The sequence below is a fragment of the Semicossyphus pulcher genome, unplaced genomic scaffold (genome assembly GCF_022749685.1).
Source record: "Semicossyphus pulcher isolate SPU_LCO1_2020_fin unplaced genomic scaffold, fSemPul1.0.p SCAF_24, whole genome shotgun sequence".
Classification (NCBI taxonomy): domain Eukaryota; kingdom Metazoa; phylum Chordata; class Actinopteri; order Labriformes; family Labridae; genus Semicossyphus; species Semicossyphus pulcher.
Window position 1 is genome coordinate 15,855,001 of NW_027211698.1, and position 19,245 is coordinate 15,874,245.

Here is a 19,245-nt window from a genome sequence, read left to right on the forward strand (position 1 = left end):
TATTTCTTCATCATGAATGTTTCCTTCACATGAATCCTCTTGTGAGTCTTTAACAAGTCATCACTTCATCAGGAACAGGCATGAGATAAATTAAAGCATTTGTAAATCTGAATCATTAATATAATATTATGTTTCAATATAATATAAATCTGTATCATTGATAAAATATAAATCTTTACAATAAATATAATATAAATGTAAACAATGATGAATGAGGAGAATAAAGAAAGAAATGATGATCAGTCTGAATATTCATCAGTGTCATATTTCAGGTGTCTTCAGTCTAAATGAATAAATGATGTTTGTTGCGCTTTAATAATTCTAATGAACACATGAATCAGTTGATTTATCTCTTTATGAAACAATAACGCACACACATCTGCTCATGTGGCTTCAGTCATAAATTAATAATTGATAATAAATTCCTTAAATATTAAATCAAAGGACGTCTGACACAAAAAAGAACCTGTGAAAATAAAACGTCTGTATTTAAGCTCAGATCAGACGTCGTGTCTGCGTTTGAAAAAGGAGGAAAAATAACTAAAAATACAGATTTTATTTATTAAGTTTATTTAAATGTGATAAAAAAATCCGAGTTAGAATTTAAAGTTTCTCTTCTTGTCTGTTCTCAGACAGACGTGAAAGCTCACACACCGTTCACATGTGTAAATACAGCTTTGAAATGTGGAACTGAGTTTACAAATAAAGCTGTAAAAGAAAATATTTTTGTTTCGAACAAATGAAACCTTATTGATCTGTTTGGCTCCGTCTCCATCGCTGATGTGTTAACTCTCAGACGTGCGTCGCTTTGGACAAAAGTGTCTGACACATGAAACTGTAACAATGTAACATTGTAACTTTGTTTCAGTGTAACAATTTAATAATATAACAAAGTTACAATTTAACAATGTAACAATTTAATAATATAACAAAGTAACAATTTAATAATGTAACAATTTAATAATATAACAAAGTAACAATTTAATAATGTAACAATTTAATAATGTAACAAAGTTACAATTTGATAATGAAACAATTTAATAATGTAACAATTTAATAATATAACAAAGTCACAATTTAATAATATAACAATTTAATAATGTAATAATGTAACAATGTAACAATTTAATAATGTAACAATTTAATAATGTAACATTGATACATTGTAACTATGATTCAGTGTAACAATGTAACAATGTAATAATGTAACATTGATACATTGTAACTATGATTCAGTGTAACAATGTAATAATGTAACATTGATACATTGTAACTATGATTCAGTGTAACAATGTAACAATGTAATAATGTAACAATTTAATAATATAACAAAGTCACAATTTAATAATATAACAATGTAATAATGTAACAATGTAACAATGTAAAGTAACAATTTAATAATGTGACAATTTAATAATGTAACATTGATACATTGTAACTATGTTTCAGTGTAACAATGTAACAATGTAATAATATAACAAAGTAATAATGTAACATTAATACATTGTAACTATGTTTCAGTGTAACAATGTAACAATGTAATAATGTAAGCAGGAGCATGAACCATACAGAACAGAGACATCTATATGTATATACACAGCGTATACATGAAATCAAATCTGACTGGTTGACATAGGCATCGTGTGGCGGCCTGTGAAGGACACGTTAGTGCACACTGTTTAGATTTCAGGGCTCGTTGAGCAGCCGAGCGCTGCGTGGAACAAAGCTCCGTTTGTGAATCCGGTGATAAAAGAAGTGACAAAGAGTTTCAAAGAGAGAAACTCTGCGTTGATTTGTGTCCTTTATAAGCTCGGCGCGCTCACACAGCCGAGGACGCGGCGCTTATCACATGTTTCAAATATGGAAACAATCAGAGAAATGATTCATTATGTAGACTTCAGTGCAGCTCAGCATCTTTACACACATCATTCATTACAACAAATAAGAGTAAGTCCTGTTTGAGCAGATTTCACTTCAAACCTTTTTAACCTAAACGAACGGAATCAGGAATCATCAGAGGACGTGCTGCTGCTCTGAAGTTTGGTTCCAGTCAAAGATAAAACAGTTTGTGACCACAGCAGAAAAACAAAGAGTTCTTTTTCACTCACAGAAAGTACACATTTTATTAATTCATTCATTTTATTTGAGTTCATTCAGAAAACTGACTTTTACTTTCCTCCGTCCCGTCTCTCTCGGTTTTATTTCCTGACACATTTTGAACCTCTTTCTCACAGCGCTGGAAGCTGAAGCTGCTTCCTCACTGAGGATTGAAGGAGACTTCACAGTGAACTAACACTTCCTCTTCCCTTGTAACCTTTGCTCCTCTGTCCTTGTGTCAGTGCGTCCTCCATCGCTGTCTCTGTGTCCAGATGAAGGTGGAGGGGCTTCAGGAGGACGGGGAGTCTGCGTCAGACCGGGGCGGTGTGGGTCGGTCCAGCGTGGCGGCAGCAGCGGCGGCCTGCAGCCCCGGCTCGGCTGAACGCTGCATGTCCCGGCTGCTGAGCGCCGTGGAGAGCGAGCTGCAGGCCGGCCGGGAGAAGGGCGACCCCACGGAGAGGGAGCTGAGGGTGACGCTGGAGGAGGCCGAGCTGTGGAGGAAGTTTCAGCACATCACCAACGAGATGATCGTCACCAAGAACGGACGGTAACCAAGACGACCGTCTGAGACTATGTTACTAGTTGTTAATCCCTTTGGTGGGTGCTTCCTCCACCTGATTATCGTTGGTCCACCTGAGAGTCTTCGTCTATCTGTGGTCCAACCTGTCTGCTCGTCAGCCCACCTGGTGGTTCATCCATTCACCTGTGATCCCTCCTGGTCTGTCTGTAGTTGAGCTTGGACGGTTGTTTGACGGTGGGTCGTTGGTCCACCTGTTGGGTGGTGTTCACTGATCTCTTTTCCAACGCGCTTGGTCAGAATTCTCACCTGGTGACTTGTTAGTCCTACCCTGAGGGTCAAGAGTTCAACCTGGTCGTTGTTCCACCTGCTGGGTTTTCAGGTGTTGATCTGTGGTTTGTTGGTCGGTATATCTGGTGGGTCGTAAGGCCACCCGGTGAGTCTCTGTTCCACAGAGGGTCGTTGGTCCACAGGGTAGGTGTTCTACCTGCTGGCTTGTTGTCCAATCTGTATCATGGGTGGTCTGTCAAACCATGTAGGTCATTAGTCCTACCTTCAGGGTTGTCAGGTCCACCTGGTTTGCTGTTCTTCCACCTGGTGGAGTTTTGGTCCAACCTACCTGATTGTTTGTTGAAACAGGTTCGTCTTCCTTCATTTGGTTTGTCGCTGGTTCAACTAGCAGGTGTTTGTTTCTACCTGGGTAGCTCTTTAGTCCAGTGGGTAGTAAGTCTGACCCCAAAGACCAATGACCCACTGGCCCTTTGAGGGTCGCCCATCCACCTGTGCTTTGCTGTTGGTCCACCTGTGGGGGATTCTTCTTCAGTGCCTCTTTTCTGTTCCCTCGTTTCCTCTCCTCAGACGTCAGACTGACGTCCGGCTCAGCTCTGATGAAGGTCTGATTTCACAGGTGTGATCCGTTAGATGGACTCACCTGGACCGTCCACGAGCGCCTGCACACTAAACTTAAAACTAAAACTGGTTTAACTTTTAGTTTTTTACTTGAATCTTCAGCTCAGTGTTTCGTTCTGTCACAGGCTGAACTTCCTGTCGTCCCTAACGTCGTCTCCTGTCAGGTTAATGATTATAAACACGATGACATCGATCAAACAGCTGACATGACGCTGGAGTCATGTCGATCAGTAAAATAATGATCGACAGGAAGACAGTCACGATGAAGGTTGGTAAACATGACAGATGTATTTAATGATGTCTTTCCTTCAGCCACACACTGTGCTCATGTTTTCATACAGAAACTTTCCTCTTCGATGAGGCAGGAAGGTAAACCAGAGACGACTCACCTGGCCGAGCTGTGAGACGTTCACGTTCACTGGATGAACTTTTTAAACACCCCGACAACAACCGAGTTTGGTTGGAGCCTCGTCGTCCATCTTTGCTGCTTTAAATTCTGTGATATTCTAATGTTGAACTGTGAGAGCGTCGGAGCGGCGGGTCCGTCATTAACACCGAGTGTTTTACATGTTCGCTCTGTTTCTGAATATTTTCTGTTCTCGCTGGGTTCAGGCTGACTCTGGATCAGTGATCCTGCCAACCGGGTTATTCATTAGTCTCACCGTGTGTGTGTGTATCTGTGTGTGTGTGTGTGTGTGTCCATGTGTGTGTGTGTGTGGTGATGACCGGTCTCGCCCTGCGGAGGGGAAACACTCCATTCACACCTGCAGAACGCCTCTTCAGCCGCTGAGAGTCTGTTTGTCCAAACGCTGATTAAACTTCAGAGATGTTTCGTGTTTTTAACAAAAACTGACAGAAACTTTAGTTTAGTTTAGTCGTGTGTCTGTGTTAGCCTTTTCCTGCTGTGCGTGTGTGTGTGTGTGTGTGTGTGTGTGTGTGTGTGTGTGTGTGTGTGTGTGTGTGCGTGCGTGTGATGTTTCAAACGAACATGAAATCGATGACAGCAGAAAATAATCAGCAGATTGATTCAGAGAGAAAACTGTCTTTAGTTACATTTTACAATCAGCTCCAATTTAACTCAAACATGAGAATGTGATTAACATGAAACATTAATAATCTAATGTATATAATATATATATATGTATATATATATATAATGAGTGAATGAATAACTGAGTAGCAGAAGCACTGTAACATGCACGTGTTGAAAGGATGAACATATTGAATCACTCTCATGTTCAGTCTCCTCCTCGCTCTGTGTTTGATGTCCTGCAGGACGAATAAATAAAGTTGTGTTTGAATAAACGGATTTATAACCAGGAAGTAACTCAGAGACAGAAACATGTGAAAAAGATTTATTATTATATTTAAATGAAATGTCATCAACTCTGTTTAATGTCATGGAAATCTTTTATTGAATGTTTTGACACAAATCTTCTGCTTGACTGATCACATGGTCTGATCAGAGCCTGATCAGGACCAATCAGAGACATTCTTACAACATTCATCTTCTGTTCTAAATGTGTGTGTGTGTGTGTGTGTGTGTGTGTGTGCGCGCTCCAGGCGGATGTTCCCCGTGCTGAAGGTCAGCGTGTCCGGCCTCGACCCCTCCTCCATGTACTCCTTCCTGCTGGACTTCGTGCCGGCCGACGGCTGCCGCTGGAAGTTCGTGAACGGGGAGTGGGTGGCGGCCGGGCGGGCGGAGGGCCGCGGCGAGGGGCGGGGCCAAGGCGGCATCTACATCCACCCCGACTCGCCCAACTTCGGAGCTCACTGGATGAAGGCGGCCGTGACCTTCAACAAGGTCAAACTCACCAACAAGGTCAACGGAGGAGGACAGGTGGGCTCACCTGAGAATCATCTGCTGCTGCTCCTCTGCATCTCTTTTATTCCCTCGATCCTTCTTCCTTTCTTTCCTTCCTTCCTGCTCTCTCGTTGATCTTCTTCTTCTCCTTTTTTTACTTCTTCCTCTGTCCATTATTAGGCTCTCCATCGCTCCTCCTCTTCTTCCTTTGTTCGTTCTTTCCCTCTTCCCTTTCTTCTCTTCTATCCTTAGTTTTTCCTTCCCCTCTCTTCGTCCTCTCCTCCCACTCTTCTGCTCTTCTTCTCTTTCTGTTCTTTATTTTTGCTTCACCCTCTTTCTCCTCTCCTTCGTCTTACCTCCATGTTTCCCTTCCTCTCTCACTTTTCTTCCCCTACTCTTTCTCTCCTTTTTCATCCGTCCATCATCCACCTCTCCATTTCAACAGCGTCTCTCCCTCTTCTTCTTCTTTTCTTACCCTCTCACAGTTCTTCCCCTCATCTTCCTCCTCTTCCTCTTCTTCTTCTTTTCTTACCCTCTCACACTTCTTCCCCTCGTCTTCCTCGTCTTCCTCTTCTTCTTCTTCTGTCCATTATCCCCCTCTCCATATCAAGAGCATCTTTTCCTCCCTCTCTCTCTCTCTCTCTCTCTCTCTCTCTCTCTCCTCCCTGTATTGTCCTGGAGTGGGCGAGAGACTACCGCCTGTAATTAGCCACTTCAGTCCCTCTCCTCGCTCACTTCACCTGCTCGCCCCCTCGTAACCACGGGAACGGGATAAACAGCTCTTAATTGGCCGGCGGCAGTTTAATGCACTTCCTGTCGAGAGCCGTCCGCCACTCAGAGAGGCCTTCACACATACACACACACACACACACGCACACACACTACAAAATTGGCAATAATGTTGTTTATATTTACCCCATTATCCCTGTCCAAACACACACACACACACACACACACACACACACACACACACACACACACACACACGCACACACACACACACACGTGCGCGCGCAGTAATGCAGAGCTGGAACAGAGAGCTCGGCCATAATGAAATAATTGCTCAGCTTATTTGTACATTATGGTAATTATGTTTTTTACTGGGAAATTAATTTACCCATCATGCTTCAGGTGGACAAGAGAGAGAGAGAGGTAAACTATATTCAACAACACACACACACACACACACTCCAGCTAATGTGGGCACTGCCAGGGTAAACACACACACACACACGCAGCAGGCAGAGTGGCGGGGTCAGCCAGCCTCTCATCTGAATAGAAAACAGTTTGTTTTTGTGTGTCGGCCTGGAGAGCTGTGATTGGTTAATTGGAGCTCGTTAGTGGGGGAGGGGGGGGGCGACAGATGGATGAAAGAGTGTTTGGGCCAAAACACAAAGATGGCTCCACTCCACAAACTCTCCTGCAGACTGAAACTACACCTGGAGCTTGTCTTTGTTTTTCATTCAAAAGTACAAAAAAGCTTTTGGAACTTTCACACCTGAGCGCAGGATTTACACTCTGAGCTCCAGGTGTGCATCAGTGCACACAGCATGACGCAGGTGTGTGTGTTCAGTCGATTATACAGTGTGTCTGCACAGGTAACAGTATAGATGTGGAGCTGCCGTCACCAGGTGCCTGTTTGACTCTGCCAGCTACAAAGACAAAGAACAGGTATCAGGTACAACAAGGTGTACAGGCAGGTGTGAACAGGCATCAGGTACAACAATGTGTACAGGCATCAGGTACAACAAGGTGTACAGGCAGGTGTGAACAGGTATCAGGTACAACAAGGTGTACAGGGAGGTGTGAACAGGTATCAGGTACAACAAGGTGTACAGGCATCAGGTACAACAAGGTGTACAGGCAGGTGTGAACAGGCATCAGGTACAACAAGGTGTACAGGCAGGTGTGAACAGGCATCAGGTACAACAAGGTGTACAGGCAGGTGTGAACAGGCATCAGGTACAACAAGGTGTACAGGCAGGTGTGAACAGGCATCAGGTACAACAAGGTGTACAGGCAGGTGTGAACAGGTATCAGGTACAACAAGGTGTACAGGCATCAGGTACAACAAGGTGTACAGGCAGGTGTGAACAGGTATCAGGTACAACAAGGTGTACAGGCAGGTGTGAACAGGTATCAGGTACAACAAGGTGTACAGGGAGGTGTGAACAGGTATCAGGTACAACAAGGTGTACAGGCAGGTGTTAACAGGTATAAGGTACAACAAGGTGTACAGGCAGGTGTGAACAGGCATCAGGTACAACAAGGTGTACAGGCAGGTGTGAACAGGCATCAGGTACAACAAGGTGTACAGGCAGGTGTGAACAGGTATCAGGTACAACAAGGTGTACAGGCATCAGGTACAACAAGGTGTACAGGCAGGTGTGAACAGGTATCAGGTACAACAAGGTGTACAGGCAGGTGTGAACAGGTATCAGGTACAACAAGGTGTACAGGCAGGTGTTAACAGGTATCAGGTACAACAAGGTGTACAGGCAGGTGTGAACAGGCATCAGGTACAACAAGGTGTACAGGCAGGTGTGAACAGGCATCAGGTACAACAAGGTGTACAGGCATCAGGTACAACAAGGTGTACAGGCAGGTGTGAACAGGCATCGGGTACAACAAGGTGTACAGGGAGGTGTGAACAGGTATCAGGTACAACAAGGTGTACAGGGAGGTGTGAACAGGCATCAGGTACAACAAGGTGTACAGGCATCAGGTACAACAAGGTGTACAGGCAGGTGTGAACAGGCATCAGGTACAACAAGGTGTACAGGCATCGGGTACAACAAGGTGTACAGGCAGGTGTGAACAGGCATCAGGTACAACAAGGTGTACAGGCATCAGGTACAACAAGGTGTACAGGCAGGTGTGAACAGGCATCGGGTACAACAAGGTGTACAGGGAGGTGTAAACAGGTATCAGGTACAACAAGGTATACAGGCATCAGGTACAACAAGGTGTACAGGCAGGTGTGAACAGGCATCAGGTACAACAAGGTGTACAGGCATCAGGTACAACAAGGTGTACAGGCAGGTGTGAACAGGCATCAGGTACAACAAGGTGTACAGGCATCGGGTACAACAAGGTGTACAGGCAGGTGTGAACAGGCATCAGGTACAACAAGGTGTACAGGGAGGTGTGAACAGGCATCAGGTACAACAAGGTGTACAGGCATCAGGTACAACAAGGTGTACAGGCAGGTGTGAACAGGTATCATAGATTCAAACAGGTGTGAACAGGTATAAACCAAACTGTGAATAGCTATAAACAGGTGTGAGAGCAGGTATTAACAGGTATGAACCCGTTGGTGAAAAGGTATAGACAGGTGTCACAGGTGTGTTTTGTCCTGGTCCTCAGATCATGTTGAACTCTCTCCATAAGTACGAGCCTCAGCTGCACATCGTGTGTGTCGGCTCCCGTCATCGACTCGTCTCAAACGTGTCCTTCAAAGAGACTCAGTTCATCGCCGTCACAGCCTACCAGAACGAGGAGGTACACACACACACACACACACAAAATAATAATGCAAAATAATAATAGTTTTAAATGTTGTTCTTCTTCTGTGGTGTTATTTGTGTAGATCACAGCTCTGAAGATCAAATACAACCCGTTTGCTAAAGCCTTCCTGGACGCTAAAGAGAGGTACGACTCACAGCCAATCACACGCCTCGTCACACCTGATCATTAAAGTGTGATTGTAACACGAGGCGAAACTTTATTATTAATTCATCGCACAATAAAGTGAGTTCGTCTCTACGTGAATGAGAGCTATGAATGAGTGTGATGTGTAAAGCAGGTAGGTGTCGGTCACAGACACTTAGCGTTTAGCATTTCTCACCAGGACACCAGAGGAAGTTAGCATTAGCAGTGATTAGAGAGTCATTATGAGCCGCTCAGAGCTGCACCGTGTCGCTCGTTTGGAGCTATGGTGTGAAGAGAAAGACACACACACACACACACACACACAGCTTGTGTTCTGGCAGCGTTTGATTTATTCTCTTCAGGAACCCGGGTGGGCGGAGCTTACCGGAGTCACTGGAGAGTCGTGCTGGGATTCAACCCTGTGAGTTTAGTTATGATTATTTATATATGTACAAAACTTTAATGATGTATAAATATGAACAAGTGTGAATATTTGTTGGTTCAAACCAGAAATAAATATATTGAATAAATATTTTAATAATATGTTTAAATGTGTCATAAACATGTAAACAAAGAACTTTTTATAATAATGTTGAACGTGTCGATATTTGTTATTAAATAAGACACACTGTTCACACTGTCAGGCTGGTCGCTGTGCTCAGCTGGAGGGGGCGGAGCTTTTCCTTATGGCAGCAGCCTCCCACTGACATCACATCATCACCACGGTTACAAACACCACGGCTACCCCGGGCGACACACACCTTACCCCACCGCCTACCTGCCACACCGCTCACACTCCTCAGGTAAGTGTGTGTGTGTGTGTGTGTAGAAATATCTAAATATATTCCTGTCACACAGTCATTTATATTTCCTCTCCTGGAGTATAACTACACACACGTTATGACACATGTTCACTGACATGTTGAGTGTGTTTCAGTGTGTTTGTCTGAAGGTGTTCAGGTGTTATCAGACGGCTGGAGCAGCTCCTCCCCTCGTCCCACCTCCTCCTCCTCCTCCTCTTTGTCCTCCTCCACCTCCCTCCCACTGACCAGCAGCACTGCGTCCTCACAGCCTCCTCCTCCTCAACACTCCAGGTGAGGCCCCGCCCATAACCTTATATGGCAAAGGTCTGGAGTCATATAAACGCATGTACTTAATGTAAATGTGTGTGCTTGTCTTCAGTCAGTTTCCCTGTCTGTGGACTGTTGGATGTGGTGAGCTAAGCCCCTCCCATTCGCCCTGCGCTGCTCTCCATGGACCAATCAGCAGTGAAGGCCTCATGCAGCCTCCCAGTCACGGCCGAGGGGGCGGAGCTCCATGGCCTACTGGCCCCACCCACTCTTTCTGAGGAGGGGACGTCTATGAAACAAAAAGTTAAACTCACACAGTCTGACGTCCAAACATTGATTTAAAATAAGTCTTCTGACATTGTTGGTGTCATGGCGCCCCCTGGTGTTCAAGTGTTCAACATTTCATCCTGATGTTTTTATTCTAACGTGTATATATCTGTACAGTCCATCAGCTGTGATGAAAAAGAGATTGATTGATATTTAATGACACGTCTGATTTACAGTCGCATTAAAAAGAAAACATATGTTTCCTGTGCAGATTTGTGGGTTGTTTCTGCTGCATGTCGCCTGTTTGTTGTTGTTTCCCTCTGAAAATAAAAAAAATTAAATTACAATCAAACTCTATGGTTAGTGTCCTGTCCGGATTTTACTGTGTGACTGAGACACAACGAGAGACCTGTCACTGTTATTCTGCTCTGTGTCAATAAAGGTTTCATGAAAGTCTGATTGGAACATTTATTTTTCCAGAAACCACAAAAACATATTTTCTCCCTTCGTTCCGAAATGACTGGATCACTTATTTTAAATATTAAAATAATTAAATTAAATTATTAATTATTTCCTCCAACAGCGATATTTATGTGGCAGTGGATTTACCCAGAAAACAAACTAATGCATAAAAATAAGAATGAAGGTAATTATTAAAACATAAAGGATGTAATGTGGAAAAATCAGTCATGTACTATGAAATTGTTATTAACACTACGTGCATGGAGATTATATTTCTTATATATAAATATATACATACGTGTGTATCTAATTTTCATATGTTAGGCTTTAGTTTGAAGCATGTACAGTTATTCTGAAAAACAACCGGAAGCGGACCGTATAAACCCGGAAGTTGTTATGAATCGCGGTTAGCATGGCGAACGTCACAGTGTTGTCCTAATAAATGAACACTGGACGTGTTTTCTGGATAAAAGCTTCGTTTTAAAGGTGCCGACATTCTTTTATTTAGTGTCTATATTTATGCGGCTGCGTGGTCTCTGTTTAAAGGACAAAGATTCATTTAACATCCGTTTGTAACATGAAGACGATGAATTAATTAAAAGTTAGCATGCTAGCTGTTGCTCTGTTACATTTGAGAAAAACCTGCGAATGAACTCATTTTTAAATCACAGCTGTAATGTATGTAGAGCTGTGAAGATTGGCCGATTAACAGGAAATGCATTAGCAACAGTTGAATCACATTTTCAGGTTGAGTTGCTTTAAATAATTCTGCTACAACTTTTACAAGATCTGCTCTGTTTTATAGCGTTTTAATCTGAATATCTGTGACGGTAAACTGGCGGTCGACAAAAGGACATGTTATTTAGGCTCTGAACACATGTAACGAACCTTTTGAACACGTGTTTGACACAATAAACAGGTGTGTTAACCCTGGTTAACACACTTTAAACAGGTGTGTTAACCCTGGTTAACTTAACAACGTGTTCAAATGCAGGACGCGTACTCTGAGTGTTTTCAGTGTGATGAAGTTCTTGTTGTCTTTTCTCAGGTTGAAGCTGCTGCAGAACCAGCAGGTGCTCATGGCTCACATCACCATCAACCAGTACCTGCAGCAGGTAACCTCTGACCTCTTCCAGCTGTATCCTCCAGTCAACAATCAGATATTTAAGTGACAGTGCACTGATTCTTCTTCGTTGGTGTTTTCCTCCTGCAGGTTTACGAGGCCATAGACAACCGCGAGGGCTCGTTCTGCGCCGAGCTGCTCTCCTTCAAACACCCGCACGTCGCCAACCCCCGGCTCCAGGTGAGGCTCCTTCCACTCAGGTAGATGCATGCAGCGTTGCTAGGTTACAGCCTCACCTGGCTGTGTTTTTGTGTGTGTTTCAGCTGGCCAGTCCAGAAGAGAAATGTCAGCAGCTTCTGGAGCCGCCGTACGATGAGATGGTGGCCGCTCACCTCAGGTAGGAGGTCAGGGGTCAAACAGGTTATTAGTGCAGTAAAATCACAACTGTTAAAAGTCATACACTCACTTTTGATTGACATGTTGGATAGCCAATGAGACCAAGTTATCATGAGCACGGAGTTTGACTGAGTGTGTGTGTGTTACAGGTGTACTTATGCAGTGGCCAATCACGACTTTGTTGAAGCCTACAAGTTCCAGACGCTCGTCGTCCAATATCCTTCACGATGAAAACATTCCAACGAACATTCAGTGAATCTGTGAAACATTAATTACAGCTCAGATCAATAATCAATAATCAATAATCAATAACATTGTGGCTCCTTGACGCCTCACATCCTTCCTGAGAGCCTTCCAGTCCCACAAAGAGGAGAACTGGTGAGTACAGACGGATATTAGTGTGAGAAGTGTGTTAGCCTAGCTTAGCACAAAGACTGGAAGCAGAGGGAAACTGCTAGCCTACGCTCAGACTGAAATATATTTGGACCTGTGTGATGAAATGTGCTCAGACGTTCAGCATCATCAGTTAGTGTGTCCTTTACTCTGTCCTCTGCTAATGAGCTAACGTTAGCATGCTAACAGCTGATCAGCTCGTTTGTGTCGCAGGGCTCTGCCGGTGATGTTCGCCGTCACTCTGGATCTCAGGATATTTGCCAACAATGTAAGAAACATCGCAGCTGATTGTTACTCGATGTGATGATGATGGTGAACGTGACCTTGCTGACCTTTGACCCCGTGTGCAGGCGGAGCAGCAGCTGCAGAAGAAGAGTAAAGGTCAGCCGGGGGAGATGTTGGAGAAAGCAGCCGAGCAGCTGATGAGCTGCTTCAGAGTGTGTGCCAGCGACAAGTCAGTACACACACACGCGCGCGCACACACACACACACACACACACACACACACACACACACACACACACACATACACACACACACACACACACACACACACACACACACTGAACCTGTCTCAGAAACACTGTAAACTTCGTGTACACCTGTTATTAGTTGTTGAAAGCAGCGCCTGCCGCCTGCAGATGTGAAGGTGATTTTAAGTAGACGGTTACGATCTCGTCGTCTCGTCTCTTTGTTGTCGTTTTCTTTAAAAGTCGAGCGGGGATCGAGGACTCGAAGAAGTGGGGCATGATGTTTCTGAGCAACCAGCTCTTCAAGATCTACTTCAAGGTGAATGTGAACTGTTGTCACAGAATATTAGGACAAAACTAAACGACTGAACATAATGTCACAATCAACACTTGGTTGTCTTTGTTTGTGATGATCAGATCAATAAGCTGCACCTGTGTAAGCCTCTGATCAGAGCCATCGACAGCTCCAACCTGAAGAACGACTACAGCCCGGCTCAGAAAGTCACATACAAGTACTACGTGGGCCGCAAAGCCATGTTCGACAGCGACTTCAAACCAGGTGACTGTTAGCACGCTGAGGTCAAAGGGTAACAACATGATGAACTTTTCTGCTGCCGCTCTCTCCTCCTGATCGCACTCGTCCTCTCACTCTGAGAGTCCAGCCAGAGTCACAGAGTTCTTCTGCAGGGACATTCACATCATGCAGCTCTAAGAGGGAACAGTTAAGAATAAACTGCTTCTGTTTGACGGACTCACAGAGGAAACATGGCGTCTGTTTCTCACATGTGCAGATTTCTGTTGGTTTAACGTGCCTGTGTCTCTGCAGCCGAGGAGTTTCTGTCGTACGCCTTCGACCACTGTCATCGCTCCAGTCAGAAGAACAAGAGGATGATTCTCATCTACCTGCTGCCCGTCAAGATGCTGCTGGTCAGAAACACGTCACATTACACATGTTTGAACCAGTTTGAACCAGTTTGAACCAGTTCAGACCGCGTAGATCCCAGTATGAGCTCCGGTGTTTGCTGCTGTTTCAGGGTCACATGCCGACTCATCAGCTGCTCAGGAAGTACGACCTCATGCAGTTTGCAGACGTCACCAAAGCAGTGAGGTAAGCTTTGAGGTGGTTAGACAGGAAGTGACATCATGCTGTCTGGTGGTCCCTGGTCTTACAGGTGAAATGTGTGTGTGTGTGTGTGTGTGTGTGTGTGTGTGTCAGCGAGGGGAACCTGCTGCTGCTGAACGAAGCGTTGTCCAAACACGAGACCTTCTTCATCCGCTGTGGGATCTTCCTCATCCTGGAGAAGCTGAAGATCATCACCTACAGGAACCTCTTCAAGAAAGTGTGAGTTCAGCTGCACGCAGCGCCCCCTGCTGGATCCCAGAGACGTCCCAGCTGAACACCTCGACCATTTCATGCTTTAACTCACCTTGTTTTGTGTCCCTCACGTTTCTGACAGGATGTTTTTAGAGGCACGATTTTGGGTTACGGTTAAACCTACTGAAGCGTGTTAGTGTAAAGCATACGTCTGGCTTGTAAACGATCTTCTGTCACATCTCGCTGCCTCCTTGTCCCCACCTGTCACCTGTGCAGGTACCTCCTGCTGAGGACCCACCAGCTGCCTCTGGACGCCTTCCTCGTGTCTCTGAGGATGATGCAGGTGGAGGACGTGGACGTCGACGAGGTGCAGTGTATCCTGGCCAACCTCATCTACATGGTGAGGACACACACACGCACACACGCACACGCACACACACACACGGTCGCTGCCTACAGGAAGTAGACCCACACTGAGTTCTTCTGTGCTTCCTGTCTCCTCTCAGGGTCACATCAAAGGTTACATCTCCCATCAGCACCAGAAGCTCGTGGTCAGTAAACAGAACCCGTTCCCCCCTCTCTCCTCTGTCTCCTAGACTACGCTACCCACAATCCCCTCTGGCTGAGACGCTCCACACAAAACGTTTTTCCATTCAGTTTATTGTTTTTTATTTTGTACTGTAAAAAAGTTTGAATTAAACAGAAGCTGGTTTGTATATTGTGTATCATGATCTCTTGATTCATACAGCCTGGGTTCATTGGAAGCCTGAGCGGTGCATTGTGGGTAGTGGAGTCTCTATTGTAGTGTCTCTATTGTGTTCACTTTTTTTATTCAGCATCAAAATAAAAGATTTTATAAAACAGATTTAGTTTAATGTGGGATCAGTGACAGGCTGAAGCTGACGATCAGGGGGTCAAAGGTTAGATTAATCACTGACAGAGTTTAAAGATGGCACCGGGGCCGGTTGTTAGGGGTACTGGATGACCTGCGGGGTCATGTGATCCTCGGCGGCCTCCAGCCTCGGTCTGATCCAGCTCAGGTAGCGGGACAGTCTGGTGAACACCAGACCGCCGCCGTGGCAACCTGTGGACGATGACATCAGCAGCCCCGTCACAAACACCGTCCCTCGATCCTCCGTGGCCACGGGCGTCCCCGGCAGCAGGCCGCCACACCGCCTGCCGCTGACCTCTGACCCTGAACGGCGTTTATTTAAGGTTTGATTGTGGGTCCGGTTCTCTCCGTGTCCACTGAGGCGGTCTCGGGTGCCGTTCTGGCTCCTCAGAGGTCCGTCGGGTTTCCCTGGCGGCTCACCCTGCGTCTTCATGCAAAACATTTTGTTGCTGAGCGGATGCGAGACATTCAGCTGACTGCGACACTTGTCCAGCGACATGTAGACCAGCTCCTCGGTCTGACTGACCCCCCATCTCTTGGCGATGCCCGTCCTCCCAGAATGCATCAGGATGTTCTCACAGAAGTCCCTGGTGGGCAGGCAGAGGTGGATGAGGGCGGGGCTAAAGGGCAGAGCGCCGCTCAGCTCGAGGAAGGCAAGGTTGTAGTCGTTGTGATTCGTACGGAAACGGTTGTGGATGAACAGAGTGTGGACGGACACGAACATCTTCCTGTTGCCTAGGTGACCAGAGACAAACATAAAATGTCAAGTGGGCTTTTATTTTGAAGTTTAACATCCCATCAAATTTCCTGTCAGAAAACGGGCAGCAAGAAAATCAACACGTTGAAAGTATAAAAACAGCCTCTGGATGAAGACGTTTCCTACCAGCCAGGACGTAGAACTTTGAAGGTCGGAGGTCGGAGACGCGGTCAGAGTCCTGGAAGAGGCAGCTGGCGGCGGTGAGGACGGAGCGTCGCCCCAGCACAACGCCGGCACACAGCTCCACCCCTCGGCTGGTCACCAAGGACACCTGACAGGAAACACACAGCAGAGTTACAGCTGTCCCTGAGCTGAACCTCGCTGTGATTGGCTGAGCTCATCTTACCTGCCAGGGGCAGTTTCCATGGCGACACATTGATGCAGTCGTGTTGAAATCACCAGGAAGTTGTCCACAGGGAAACTCCACTGAGGACACAAGCACTTTGTCATTTCAACAGTTTAACTTATAATACTGTATTTTATTTTGGCGGGGTGGGGTCAGACCTTCGGGCAGGCAGGTCCGCCCGTCCGCCTGCAGTTTGAATCCCGGCACGCAGGAGCAGACGAACGAGTAGTAGGACGCCGTGCACAGCTGCTGACAGGCGGTGGGGCCCTCGGTGGGACACTCGGACATTTCTGAACATGGAAAGAAGAACCTGAAGCACAAACAGCCACGCCACGCCTCACAGCACGCCTCACGCCTCACGCCTCACGCCTCACGCCTCACAGTATCTATAATGTGTCAAGTGATTCTTTAAGGTAAAGCTGGAAACTTGGAGGCGGAGCTTAGATTAACTGTGGGTGTGGTCAAACCTGCTGCGTTGATCTGTGGGGACGTGGGGGGCTTTTGTCCGTCTCCCAGTTCACAGGCGGGGCCGCTGTGTTGGGCGGGGCACTCGCAGAGGAACCCGCCCACTGAGTCGGTGCAGTTCCCCCCGTGGAGGCAGGGGTTGGGCTTGCATTGATCCCCATCTGATCAGAGACACAGAGGCCGATCAATCAGACGGATCGATGAAAGATACATGAACACACGGGTTCAATAAGTTTATCATATAAATATTTAATCTTACATAGATTATGTTTCTCCTGCTTTATCTATTTACTGTTTATTTTCCTTCCATGTAAATGAATGAACGAGACACTGACCGTAGTAAACTGTCCAGAAGGCGAGCTGAAGAGAAACAACCACAACCAGAGTTTAACCTTCAAAATAAAAGCCTTAAAGCAGATCATTTTAAATCGGCGAGTCTGACCGTCTGGGCGTCGTCCTCGAAGTACTCGCGGGCCTCCTCGTAGTTGCACAGCTCCTCGTTACACTCCCGCTCCAGGTTCCCCTGCAGGATCTCCTCCACCAGGAAGTTGTTTGCTCGTTTGGAGCGCAGGAAGATGTCCTGCGCGGGCAGAGCCTGAAACACTGCAAACAGGAGTTTTTACAGCGTGCGTTCTGAAACTGATGACAGTTGTATGAAGTCATGACTTTACACAGTCGTGTGTGATGGAGTATAATGATGAAGGATGAACTATACCAACAATGCTAACTATACGTCCTGTTACACACATGTAAAAATCATGTCTTCATATGAAGCTGTAATATTTACAACGATAAATACAGTTTCTGTATTTCAGTTTATAATGATCATTAATCTGAGTCACGCTGAACTCACAATAAAAGTCATTTAAAGTGTTTTTGTCTAAATGACAGATTAACTGAATCTGACCAACAGTTCAGCTTCAAACGAGTCTCCTCGAGTCGTCTGATTGATCGGTTTCCTGTCTGATCGATCACTTAGTGTCGCTTTAAACACAGACAGTGAACACACCAGAGGTCAAAGGTCTTACCTCGTCCTTGAATGAGGACCTGAAGGAAGCAACCGAGGAGGTAGAGAGACAGAAGAGACGCTCGACAACAAGCCGACATGATGCCGACCGCCATGACACTAAACACACACACACACACACACACACACACACACACACACACACACACACACTGACACACTCATGAGTCATGACTGACCCAGACACATGAAGACACCTGTCATTGTTGAGTCACTTCCACTCATCAAACAAATATTCGAATCAGCAGAACTCTGAAAGTTAAACAAAGTTTTATTTCACAGGTAAACGTGTGATGAACACGTTCGTCACGGTTTTAAACTCGCTGGTGTTTTGACAGGAGTCGCACTGTCCCGTCTGACGGTCACGTCTGTAAAGAGTTAACAGAAGAGCGCGCTCTGTAAACGTCCTGCAGTGGACTCTGCTCTGTCCTCAAAGAACAAGCAGCAGCTCCGACCTCTGAAACTTCAACACTCACCTGGTTTGTTGATTTGAGGTAAACATCAGTGGATTAATCATTTAAATGATCCAGAGGTAAACTGCACGACCCAGATCAGAAGAGACCAAACATTCCTAAAAGTTTCACACGATCCTGATACTCCTACAGCCATGCTAGCAGCAGTGTAAGGCTAGGCTAACATCAGCAGGCTGAAACAGTGATAGCATGAATGTTGTGATTTGTTGATCTGAGAACAAAACAAGGTGTTCAGTTCTAAAGCTGAAGGTTCAGTTTGAGCTGAACTTTAGACGCCGCTCACAGTTATAAACAATATTTAGAATATTTTAGTTTGAATCACACAAAGACGTCACGCGTCAGTTTGATCATTTTTATTTATTCATTCTGACATCAACTGTTAAAAACACATAAAAAGTTTTGTTTACGTTGATTTTTTTCACCTTCAGTTTTAATAACAAGAAAAACAAAATGTTGAGTCAGTAGATTTGGTCGTTTTGTTTTTACATCGTGGGCGACTGATTTGTTTCATCATGATGCTGTGAGTCTGCTGGATGTGGAGGGTGTCAGCTGTTAATATGTCACATGGTAGTGTTGCTGCCTTGTTCTGCTGTGGGCAGAATTGATGCAGCATAATCAAATAGAACATACAGAGGACCCAGAATAGAACCCTGAGGAACCTCTGCAGTGATTCATGACACTGTCAGTGTAGCGTTCCCACTTTAAAACTGATCATAAGTCAGATATCGTTATTACAGCTTGTCCTGCAGCCCATCGGCAGCCAAACAATCCATAAATGCAGTTTTAAACGTTTGCATGTTGTTTTTAAAAAAGGTACAAATGTGTAATTATCAGAAGTTTCTCTGAAATGTGGTCATAGTGTCAGACATTG

The 19,245-nt window shown here is 45.3% G+C and overlaps 3 protein-coding genes across 3 annotated transcripts; 2 read left to right on the forward strand and 1 right to left on the reverse strand.

Annotated features, from left to right (window-relative positions):
• Nucleotides 1-1,958: 1,958 nt before the first annotated feature.
• Nucleotides 1,959-10,738, forward strand: LOC138603595 (T-box transcription factor TBX19-like). The gene is made up of 8 exons (XM_069675463.1): nucleotides 1,959-2,644; nucleotides 5,087-5,363; nucleotides 8,694-8,828; nucleotides 8,917-8,978; nucleotides 9,341-9,399; nucleotides 9,623-9,781; nucleotides 9,916-10,072; nucleotides 10,161-10,738. Exons 1-8 carry the CDS (start codon nucleotides 2,370-2,372, stop codon nucleotides 10,324-10,326), a joined length of 1,290 nt encoding a protein of 429 aa, XP_069531564.1. The 5' UTR covers nucleotides 1,959-2,369; the 3' UTR covers nucleotides 10,327-10,738.
• Nucleotides 10,739-11,190: 452 nt separating this feature from the next.
• On the forward strand, nucleotides 11,191-15,130 carry pcid2 (PCI domain containing 2). The gene is made up of 15 exons (XM_069675220.1): nucleotides 11,191-11,263; nucleotides 11,826-11,892; nucleotides 11,991-12,080; nucleotides 12,164-12,237; nucleotides 12,386-12,451; nucleotides 12,573-12,614; nucleotides 12,843-12,897; nucleotides 12,980-13,083; nucleotides 13,343-13,418; nucleotides 13,517-13,658; nucleotides 13,926-14,026; nucleotides 14,134-14,207; nucleotides 14,316-14,441; nucleotides 14,691-14,814; nucleotides 14,921-15,130. Exons 2-15 carry the CDS (start codon nucleotides 11,857-11,859, stop codon nucleotides 15,008-15,010), a joined length of 1,200 nt encoding a protein of 399 aa, XP_069531321.1. The 5' UTR covers nucleotides 11,191-11,263; nucleotides 11,826-11,856; the 3' UTR covers nucleotides 15,011-15,130.
• Nucleotides 15,131-15,382: 252 nt separating this feature from the next.
• Nucleotides 15,383-17,996, reverse strand: prozb (protein Z, vitamin K-dependent plasma glycoprotein b). The gene is made up of 8 exons (XM_069675191.1): nucleotides 17,903-17,996; nucleotides 17,317-17,477; nucleotides 17,210-17,234; nucleotides 16,877-17,035; nucleotides 16,568-16,699; nucleotides 16,410-16,489; nucleotides 16,190-16,334; nucleotides 15,383-16,041 (listed from the first exon to the last, which is right to left on the reverse strand). Exons 1-8 carry the CDS (start codon nucleotides 17,994-17,996, stop codon nucleotides 15,383-15,385), a joined length of 1,455 nt encoding a protein of 484 aa, XP_069531292.1.
• Between the last annotated feature and the right edge of the window lie 1,249 nt (nucleotides 17,997-19,245).

Bases quoted from the DNA above. Each gene is read 5' to 3' on its own strand.
- LOC138603595 (XM_069675463.1), top strand. From the start codon at position 2,370: ATGAAGGTGGAGGGGCTTCAGGAGGACGGGGAGTCTGCGTCAGACCGG. The intron at 5,364-8,693 runs GTGGGCTCACCT...CCTGGTCCTCAG, and splicing joins AGGTCAACGGAGGAGGACAG to ATCATGTTGAACTCTCTCCA. The intron at 8,979-9,340 runs GTACGACTCACA...TATTCTCTTCAG, and splicing joins TTCCTGGACGCTAAAGAGAG to GAACCCGGGTGGGCGGAGCT.
- pcid2 (XM_069675220.1), top strand. From the start codon at position 11,857: ATGGCTCACATCACCATCAACCAGTACCTGCAGCAG. The intron at 12,898-12,979 runs GTAAGAAACATC...CCCCGTGTGCAG, and splicing joins TCAGGATATTTGCCAACAAT to GCGGAGCAGCAGCTGCAGAA. The intron at 14,442-14,690 runs GTGAGTTCAGCT...TCACCTGTGCAG, and splicing joins AGGAACCTCTTCAAGAAAGT to GTACCTCCTGCTGAGGACCC.
- prozb (XM_069675191.1), bottom strand. From the start codon at position 17,996: ATGGCGGTCGGCATCATGTCGGCTTGTTGTCGAGCGTCTCTTCTGTCT. The intron at 17,235-17,316 runs GTCAGACTCGCC...GTTTCTCTTCAG, and splicing joins TCGAGGACGACGCCCAGACG to CTCGCCTTCTGGACAGTTTA. The intron at 16,042-16,189 runs GTAGGAAACGTC...CTGGTCACCTAG, and splicing joins AAAGTTCTACGTCCTGGCTG to GCAACAGGAAGATGTTCGTG.